The sequence below is a fragment of the Littorina saxatilis genome, linkage group LG3 (assembly GCF_037325665.1).
Source record: "Littorina saxatilis isolate snail1 linkage group LG3, US_GU_Lsax_2.0, whole genome shotgun sequence".
NCBI lineage: Eukaryota > Metazoa > Mollusca > Gastropoda > Littorinimorpha > Littorinidae > Littorina > Littorina saxatilis.
The window spans coordinates 1,944,452-1,955,409 of NC_090247.1; the positions used below are offsets into that span (position 1 = coordinate 1,944,452).

At 42.8% G+C, this 10,958-nt stretch overlaps 1 protein-coding gene across 1 annotated transcript in view; it reads right to left on the reverse strand.

Annotated features, from left to right (window-relative positions):
- LOC138961063 (rhodopsin, G0-coupled-like) overlaps positions 1 to 4,498 on the reverse strand; it is a 30,405-nt gene extending 25,907 nt beyond the window's left edge. The window contains exons 1-2 of the mRNA XM_070332655.1: positions 4,452 to 4,498; positions 127 to 254 (exon numbers count right to left, since the gene is read on the reverse strand). Coding sequence (XP_070188756.1) covers positions 127 to 254; positions 4,452 to 4,498 — 175 coding nt within the window. The remainder of the gene's footprint in view (positions 1 to 126; positions 255 to 4,451) is intronic.
- Positions 4,499 to 10,958: the final 6,460 nt, after the last annotated feature.

The following is a 10,958-nucleotide window of genomic DNA, read 5'->3' on the forward strand; positions in this document are numbered from 1 at the left end:
GGTATTTAGGTTTACAGACAGAGAAAGAGAGAAGATACTCACGGTATTTAGGTTTACAGACAGAGAAAGAGAGGAGATACTCACGGTATTTAGGTTTACAGACAGAGAAAGAGAGAAGATACTCACGGTATTTAGGTTTACAGACGAGGATGTATCTGACGACACCGATGAAGGTCAAGGTATTCATGGAAACCATAGTCAGCATGAAGACCAGGAACCCTCCCACCTGGCACGCAAGGTCACCGAACAACCATCTGCACATACACGAATTCAACAAACATGTATAAACATTTTGCCAAAACGTCTTCATTTTCTTCATTTTCTTCTTTTTCTTCTTCTTCTTCTTCTTCTTCTTCAAGTCGTTTATGGGTTGAAAGTCCAATGTACACTCGTGGTTTTTTTTTTACGAGTGGGTTTTTACGTGTATGAAGGTTTTAACCCCGCCATTTATTCAATGAAACGCAGCTTTTTGCGGATTCACGAAGCAATTCGACAAACATTTCCCATTATGCACATAAATTATCCAGGCTGCTAAAGTTTGGTGTCAGTTGAAGTTGAAGGACGCTCCTATCCCATGTAAAAGCCTCACAGTTTTTTGGTACCTTGAGCATTTCTGATTGGCTGAACTTTGGTGCAAACAAAAACGAAAACCAGAGAGAGAGAGAGAGAGAAAGAGAGAGAGAGAGAGAGAAAGAGAGAGAGAGAGAGAGAGAGAGAGAGAGAGAGAGAGAGAAAGAGAGAGAGTAAGAGCGTGCGTGTGTGTGTGTGTGTGTGTGTGTGTGTGTGTGTGTGTGTGTGTGTGTGTGTGTGTGTGTGTGGCTGGCTGGTTGGCTGTGCATTTTTCTGCAATGAAAGTCAAGAATTTTTCTACTGATTGATCATGTTTGAAATCTTAGCACTAGTCAAGCAGTTGAACAGCTTGGTATTGTTGTTACACTATTCGCCAGCACTAGTCAAGCAGTTGAACAGCTTGGTATTGTTGTTACACTATTCGCCAGCACTAGTCAAGCAGTTGAACAGCTTGGTATTGTTGTTACACTATTCGCCAGCACTAGTCAAGCAGTTGAACAGCTTGGTATTGTTGTTACACTATTCGCCAGCACTAGTCAAGCAGTTGAACAGCTTGGTATTGTTGTTACACTATTCGCCAGCAGAAGTCTTATCTTTCGTTCAAATTATTAATTGTGGGTCTGAATGTCACAACTTCCTTTCGTCAATGATGCAAAGAAGGTACTCCGCTATCAGATATCATAGAGAGGTCTAGACAATGCTTGTTTTTCTTCAGACAGAGCACGTAGAACGCCGTTCCAAGCCTTGAGACTTTTGCTGAGAACTTGGGATCTTTATTGTGCGATGGCGTGCACACGGGAGTGTTCGAGCACCAAGAAGAGTCGGCACAAATTTGACCATGGGTAATAATTCCCTCACCGAGTGTGGGAGTAGAACCCATGCCAATATCGACAGAATGGTATCAAAGTCAGCGACCCAGGTCGTTTAAGGTTGTTTTCGCATACAAAAAAAAACTTTGTAAAGTCTTGCGCAGTTCGTTTCCTCGGGTCATTTGCATACACACAGACAAAAACTTGTACTATGTTGCAAGCCCCTGGAGCAATTTTTTGATAAGTGCTTTTGTGAACAAGAAACAATTAACAAGTGGCTCTATCCCATCCCCCCCCCCCCCTTTTCCCGTCGCGATATAACCTTGAACGGTTGAAAACGACGTTAAACACCAAATAAAGAAAGAAAGAAACAGACAAAAACCGTTCCAGATTGTTCTTAAAATTGGCCCTACATGGACCATATCCCTTTAAGGTCGTTGATAAATAACTATAATACCCTTGTAAGTCTAATAGCTTCCTGCATGCAAGAAAAGCTTCTCTCAGAAATATCCAACAAGCAGAAATCCCCTAACGCCGGATATTACACTGCCAACCACTGTGAGAAAACGAACACGCGTTTCTTCCATTATAGTGCCCGAACACTCACATAACTACAAGACCATAACTGCGCTGTAATCATGGGGAAGAGAAACGGGCTTGGAGGATGGGAGGTTTGGGTAAGGGGGGCGGGGCAGATGAACATAGTTGGGTATGGGCGGTGCTGGCAGAAGAAATGGTGAAATGTAAGCTTAAACACACAATCCCTCCCGCGAAAACCGGTCGGCTCACGATATTAGATCTGGACAAGCTCTTTCCTTGGACAAGACAATCCATCCTACTGGTTTTTGGACGCAATTATTCCCCAGATTGACACTAGTGTCCGTTAAGGAATGAATTCATCAAACACACTTACACACACACTTACACACACACACACACACACACACACACACACTCACACGCACGCACACACACACACGCACACACACTCACACACACACACACACACACTCACACACACATACACACACACACACACACTCACACACACACACCCACACACACACACACACACACACACACACACACACACACACACACACACTCACACACACGAACAAACAAACTAAAAGATGTACAGAGAGCACCAAGGCTGTTGATTTTTGGTTTTTGTCAAAGTGGAAATATGATCTCATCTCATGTTAAAGTGGAAAGATGATCTCATCTCATGTCAAAGTGGAAAGATGATCTCATCTCATGTCAAAGTGGAAAGATGATCTCATCTCATGTCAAAGTGGAAAGATGACCTCATCTCATGTTAGAGTGGAAAGATGATCTCCTCTCATGTTAAAGTGGAAAGATGATCTCATCTCATGTTAAAGTGGAAAGATGATCTCATCTCATGTTAAAGTGGAAAGATGATCTCATCTCATGTCAAAGTGGAAAGATGATCTCATCTCATGTCAAAGTGGAAAGATCATCTCATCTCATGTCAAAGTGGAAAAATGATCTCATCTCATGTTAAAGTGGAAAAATGATCTCATCTCATGTTAAAGTGGAAAGATGATCTCATCTCATGTCAAAGTGGAAAGATGATCTCATCTCATGTCAAAGTGGAAAAATGATCTCATCTCATGTTAAAGTGGAAAGATGATCTCATCTCATGTTAAAGTGGAAAGATGATCTCATCTCATGTCAAAGTGGAAAGATGACCTCATCTCATGTTAGAGTGGAAAGATGATCTCCTCTCATGTTAAAGTGGAAAGATGATCTCATCTCATGTTAAAGTGGAAAGATGATCTCATCTCATGTCAAAGTGGAAAGATGATCTCATCTCATGTCAAAGTGGAAAGATGATCTCATCTCATGTCAAAGTGGAAAGATGATCTCATCTCATGTCAAAGTGGAAAGATGATCTCATCTCATGTTAAAGTGGAAAGATGATCTCATCTCATGTCAAAGTGGAAAGATGATCTCATCTCATGTCAAAGTGGAAAGATCATCTCATCTCATGTCAAAGTGGAAAAATGATCTCATCTCATGTTAAAGTGGAAAAATGATCTCATCTCATGTCAAAGTGGAAAGATGATCTCATCTCATGTCAAAGTGGAAAAATGATCTCATCTCATGTTAAAGTGGAAAGATGACCTCATCTCATGTCAAAGTGGAAAGATGATCTCATCTCATGTTAAAGTGGAAAGATGATCTCATCTCATGTTAAAGATCTGAGATTGGTAGTCGATTTGTTTACGCGGGAAGGACTATGCCCTTAAAGGTTTCTTATACGTATATCCACGAGTGCATAATTCACCAAGACGCTTCAAGTCTGGCAAAGAATATGGGGTACACGGAACACTTTGAAATTACACTGTCGTCCAAGACAATCGTTTCCATTTGTCAAATCTCAAGGATGGGAGCGTATGGTGCAGTTACCTCCCTTGGGATTTTAGACATCTCTCCTGTGAAAAATATGTGTAGGTGAGAGCATTCACGCGCACGGCCGGCCGACGTGGTCGTCAGCTCAGCCATTTCACGCTATTCGTGGTTTTGTTCGTGCATTCGAAATAGTATCACAATGAAATTTAAGAGAGATAACAGACAATAGTTTCCATTTGTCAAATCTCAAAGATGGGAGCGTTTGCTGCAGTTACCTCCCTTGGGATTTTAGACCTCTCTCCTGTGAAAAATATGTCGCAAGCTTAGAATCATTTCACGCTATTCGTGGTTTTGCTCGTGCATTCGAAATAGTAACACAATATTATTTAAGAGAGATGATACTTCGTAATCGGATTGAAATTCGTAGCTCGCCCGCAGTGTTCTTCTTTATTTTATGTTATATCAGAGGTTCAGTAGCGACAGATTGTATTTGTGTTCCCTTATGTTATCAATATACGTACAGTATCTAACTCCAAAGATGAATACAGTTGGCTAATCGGGTAGGTAATGACAAAAACAAACCAGGGTTTAATTACGCAAACAGCTACAAGCGTATATTTAATACACCCAACTTACTGATAATGGTTATCAAGTACACCTCGTCTCTCATTCTCAGTTCAGGGAATTGACACCAACCGTAATACCGACTGAAAGACGCTGTCGATCCTCAGCTGCGGGACCATCAAGCAGGATTCCGAAAAGATAGGTCATGCACGGACCAGATAGCAACGCTGCGCATCATCCTCAAACAGTCACAGGAATGGAACTCGTCTCTTTATGTCAACTTTATTGATTACGAGAAAGCGTTTGACAGCGTTGACCGACAAAGCCTCTGGAAACTGCTGAGACATCATGGAGTGCCGGAAAAGATCACCAACATCATCAGGAACTCATACGAGGGTTTGACCTGCAGAGTAGACCACGGCTGTCAACTAACAGATGCCTTGGATTGGATTGGATTGGATTGGATAAGATTTACAGTCCAGTGAGGTTACCCTCATGGAAATTCGGGCTGCTTTCTCCCCGGGGAAAGCGAGCTGCCATACATACGGCGCTACCCATATTTTTTTCCTGCATGCGTGTATTCATGTTTCCTGAGACTTAATGCCGTGTGAGATGGAATTTTTTTACTTTATTCCAAGTCCCACGGGTATTTGATGGACATTTTTATCTATGCCTATACAATTTTGCCAGGAAAGACCCTTTTGTCAATCGTGGGATCTTTAACGTGCACACCCCAATGTAGTGTACACGAAGGGACCTCGGTTTTTCGTCTCATCCGAAAGACTAGCACTTGAACCCACCACCTAGGTTAGGAAAGGGGGGAGAAAATTGCGGCCTGACCCAGGCCTGAACACGCAACCTCTCGCTTCCGAGCGCAAGTGCGTTACCACTCGGCCACCCAGTCCTTCCAAGTGAGAACAGGCGTAAGACAAGGATGTCTACTATCGTCTTTCCTGTTCCTACTTGTGATTGACTGGGTGATGAAGGCATCTACAGCCCAAAAGCGGAACGGAATCCAGTGGACACTCTGGACACAGTTGGATGACCTGGACTTTGCAGATGACGTGGCCCTTCTTTCCTATACCCAACAACAAATGCAGGAGAAGACCAGCACTGTGGCCAACAACTCCACTCGATTTGGCCTCAACATCCACAAGGGGAAGAGCAAGGTCCTTAGGACCAACGCAACAGCCAACACGACCCCCATCACGCTGGATGGTGAAGCACTGCAAGAGGTAGACAATTTCACCTATCTCGGAAGCATTGTCGACAAGCAGGGTGGCACGGATGTTGATGTTAGAGTCCGGATTGGCAAAGCAAGAGCAGCTTTCCTTCAACTGAAGAACGTATGGGCATCAGCAGACCTGAGCATCAACACCAAGCTCAGGATTGTCAACACCACGGTGAAGTCAGTCTTGCTGTATGGAGCCGAAACCTGGAGAACTGCAGTTGCCATCACAAGAAAAATCCAGAACTTCATTAACACCTGCCTCAGAAGAATCCTCCGAATTCGCTGGCCTGACACCATCAGCAACAAAGACCTTTGGCAGCGAACAAAACAGATATCCGTAGAGCAGGACATTCCGCAAAGACGCTTCCGGTGGATTGGCCACACACTCCGCAATACGACAGACGAGGCCGGCCGAGAAACACCTGGCGTCGTGACTTGGAGGCAGAGGTGAAACACATCGGCTACACCTGGAGACAAATGGAGAGATTGGCCAAGGATCGGAGTGCCTGGCGAGCTCTTGTTGGCGGCCTATGCCCCGGACGAGGTCAAAGGCATAGGTAACAAGTAAGTAATACTGATGGGATATTCGCATCGTACTTCAGTTAATTGCTCTAGCAAAGCAGAGGTACAGAGCTCTGCGGAAAGTGTGAATTCATTTTCTGATACCCCTCAAACTAAAACAAAATACTGTTTCTAAATATCAAATGAAGCTACTGTGCGCTGCCGGACATTACCATTTGTTACAGTTTAACACGCTTTGTGGATTTTACTGATGAATTTGATTAGCTTGTACAGGATGTTCTCAAGCGGTGAGTGTTTAAACGGAAGGGTGTTTGTACTGTGTGTAAAAGCCTGACAGTGTCTGTGATTGTTTACGGGAGGCTTACTGTACATGCCTTTAAGTATGCAAGTATACTTTGGAACATTCAATCGTCTCGTGCTCTAGCCATTTCATTACGGCATTTAATTTCATTTAATTTCTCTATAAATATCCCATTGCTGAGAAATTTGGGTCGCTTCCGCCAAGTGAAAAGCTAGACAAGAGTCGCGCTACCAAGGTGTATGTAGAGGTTACACGCCGAGTCTCAGTGATTATTAAAAATAATGGTCGAAGTTAGCGGATCATGAAAAATGCGAGCTTTAGCGAGCTTTTTCATGACCGCGAACTGAGACCATTATTTTTTATAATCACTGAGACGAGGTGTGTAACCTCTTTATTCCTCCTTTCTTCAGTTATTCAAAGAAAAGAGGAGGCTTTTTGCGAAAGTTTGATCGAATCCTATTCACTCAACCAGTCAACCTGCGCAGGCGATCGATTAATGCGCGGTTGTATAGTTCCGTGCAAATCATTCCATTCTGTTAACACTTCTTGTCAGTTTTCCTATTTTGGACTAAAATCAAGTACACAGATATGCTGTTATTCTGCTGTGGCGGCAAAGGCAGATATTGTGTGTTCTGTATATGTTTTGGTATCGCTTAGGATAATGTTCTTTCGTCAAATGGGACTAGCAGACGAACTTTTGCACCCGTGTTCCAACGTTAACAAGAAGAGCAAACGCTCGATCGAGTCACTTTCGCAGTTCTGAATATTATATGAGGCATCAGATGGACAGGAAGAAATTGCTATTCACAACACAATGAGTCACGTTCACATAAAATTTGAGCCCGGTCACTTTTATAGTTTCCGAGAAAAGCCCAACGTAAAGTTGTGTGTTGCCGAACAGAAAAGGCTAGTTATCTCCCTTGTTTTTCTGATAACGTTCGTAAAAGGCTACAGATGTAAATACTTTGATGTAAAGAATAATCCTACAAAGTTTCAATCACATCCGATGAACTTTGTCAAAGATATAAAATGTCTAATTTTTCCTTTGACGCTGACCTGTGACCTTGAAAAAGGTCAAAGGTCAACGAAACCATCATTAAAGTGTAGAGGTCATTGGAGGTCACGACTAAACAAAATATGAGCCCGATCGCTTTGATAGTTTCCGAGAAAAGTCCAACGTTAAGGTGGTGTCCACGGACGGCCGGCCGGCCGGCCGGACGGCCGGCCGGCCGGACAGACTAACACTGACCGATTACATAGAGTCACTTTTTCTCAAGTGACTCAAAAACTGTATGAAGTTCAGTTTTCTGGGGAAAATAGTGTATGAAACCGCTTTATGTTGTTTAAATCGATGAGATGTGTGCATTTTGTTGCGTGTGATCTGTTTATTAAATGAAATGTTGTTGAAAACTGACCGTCGGATTGCAGTATGTTGTCGAAGAAACTGAGTGAAAAGAAGGGGAACTACTCTTGTCGCTAGACAAAGTATGAGTTACTTGCCTTGCGGGAAATTGCTTGTGATGAACGTTTGAGCACGGCAAATCTAGATTCAGAAAACAACCGAACTCATGGATTATATATGAAGATTCATGTGTTCAGGCCCGTAGTTGTTAATTTAAATGCGGTATGTTTGTATTGTTTGCTCCAGAGATGTATACTTCGTACGTTAGAGCGTTCGGAACTTTTCAGTCGCAAAAAGTAGTACCGAAACAGAACAATTTCTCAACCCATTGCACTATCGAGGATTCAGGCTGTTGCTGGGTCGTTATTTGTTTGGTTGCTGGGTCATTATCGAAAAATAACTACCCCTACAAGTTTACAGAGGTGAAGAAGCAGAGGGGGGAATAAGCGTATTTATTAGATGACTGTAATAGTTCGGTACCAATGTATCGTGATTTACAAAACGGTTTACACACACTACAACCGATATGGCTATCAGGGACCGAGGCAAGCTTCTTTCCCTTTCTCAGTTTACATGGTAACAAGTATTTTTTTAAATGTTCGATGGTTCGCGAGGGGGGGGGGGGGGGACGTCCCGGTATGTAGATTTACAAAGGAAGGTTTTAAGGTATTTGGGTGGTCCTACAAAGCTGGGATCTACCAGTTAAACTATATTTTCCAACGAGACATTGTAACCATAGAATTTGATTTACTTAAATGAATGCCATGTTCAACTACTTGCCTGACTCGAAGAGACAGAATTAAGATTACTCGATTGATTGTCTACGTTTAGTGTCTTGCACGTTTGACAAAATACACAATTTGCCATACACGGAACCAAAGGATGTGACAATTCAAACAAATGAAAAACACAAACATAAACACTGTAGGTAGACACTGTTTTTTTTTAAATTTAAATATATATTTTATTTGTCCCTTCATTAATTCCACTTGGATGTTAATAACAGAAATCAAGAGAGAGCACTCTATTCGCCTTTTGCAACACACGGTAAACATGAAAAGGACGGAACAGTTATGTCACAAACTGGGCTCCAGCTTTTAAAACGACTCATCTCATATACAAGGGGGACTAACATCGATTTATTCCCCAAAAAGCTCACTGAATAGCGAACAAACGACGGAGAGCTTTTGAAAAAGTACCGTGCATCAGAATAGTTGTGCTTTTTCACAGGGAGATGAGAATAAGCACGCGAGGATGTCTCCACAGTATGTATGGAGGTCGGGAGATTAAGGCTTGATGTCTGGGGGAGATGGTGTGGACAGCAAATATTTGTTTCGTAATACGGTTACTCTTTGGGGACGGTCCAAACTTTTAAGCAAATACACTGCTTAAAAGGCTGTCAATAGAAATGTCAATTTCATCCTCTGACTTTTTGTGTAACAGTGTTAACCTTATTCACCACTACTCATTATTGGCTCACGTAAGTGTAGCCTATGCGATCGTAACTTTGTCTGTCTGTGCGTGTGTGTGTGTGTGTGTGCGTGTGTGCGTGCGTGTGTATGTCTGTGGTAGAAACTTTAACATTTCGTCATTTGAAGACGTCACATTATGACGTAAGAGGGTTAGACGTCACGCGAAGGAATTACTGAAAGTCTCGGTCATTGTTATTTTGAGCGGGCCGAGACTAGTTGGCAGTCGTGTCCCTGTAAGTAGGCTACATGCAGACAGACAGATCTAGATCTAGTGTCTCGCTTTCTTGCACAGTGTCACCTATGCTTACTGTGTGTGTGTGTGTGTGTGTGTGTGTGTGTGTGTGTGTGTATGTGTGTATGTGTGACGGAGTGATTGAGTTTGTGTTACTGTTTGTCGATTTCTTACGTGAGCCTTGAAGGCTTCGCCTCTTGTACGTTTTTGTATATTTTCCTGCCCTTGTGGTTTTTTGTGTAATTATCTGTCTGTCTATTTCCCTTGCTATTATTCTGCGTTCGTGGGCTGATCGGGTTTTTTCTTTTAGCACGAGTGGGCTTTAAGAGTGTGGCCGTTTTTCCCACGCTAAATTGAAATTTAAACCAGGTTTTGCGTCCAGCGGTTTTTTTGTTGTTGAAATTGTTGTTTATCCCTTTTTTCAGATGACATCTTTATAAAAGAAATGATAAAGGAATGCCGTTGGCCAGGTGGCGTCTGACGGTCTGAAGGGCACAGTCCTGTTCGTGAAAACGGTTCCGCTCGCCTTCACAGATCGGGTCAGGCTTTTACATAGGATGTGATACATATCCTCTCAGACACATACCAAAAATCAACGTCCTGGCTGTGGTCTATGCAGAGTGATATTTTTTGCAGTATGAGAAGATGCTATCACAGATGTCAGAATGAAACAAATTAGTGTACAGGACAAGATCCTTCATGGGGCGGGGATATAGCTCAGTTGGTAGCGCGCTGGATTTGTATTGAGTTGGCCGCTGTCAGCGTGAGTTCGATCCCAGGTTCGGCGGAAATTTATTTCAGAGTCAACTTTGTGTGCAGACTCTCTTCGGTGTCCGAACTCCCCCCCGTGTACACTACATTGGGTGTGCACGTTAAAGATCCCACGATTGACAAAAGGGTCTTTCCTGGCAAAATTGCTTTGGCACAGTTAATAATTGTCTACCTATACCCGTGTGACTTGGAATAATAGGCCGTGAAAGGTAAATATGCGCCGAAATGGCTGCAATTACTGGCCGTATAAAATTTCATCTCACACGGCATCACTGCAGAGCGCCTAGAACTGTACCCACGGAATATGCGCGATATAAGCCTCATTGATTGATTGATTGATTGATTGATTGATAAGACAAAACGACGTACAAGTTACACTCTAGTTACACACTAGTTACACACTAGTTACACACTAGTTACACACTGGTTACACACTGAGCGCAATCTTGAGACTCATTTACGTTCAGGGAGATTTCTCAGCAGGTTTGACGGGATGAAAAAAAGCCTTGCATGACAAACTCTGGGGACCTGTCGACGACCTCCTTAAGGCTGGAGTCTACCCTTGAGAACAGGAACTAGTCTTAAAAAGGCCACTCGCCCAAATGACGTGTCCCAACTAAAACAAGAGGCGAAGCCTTCAAGGCTCACGTAAGAAATCGACAAACAGTAACACAAACTCAATCACTCCGTCACACACACACACACACA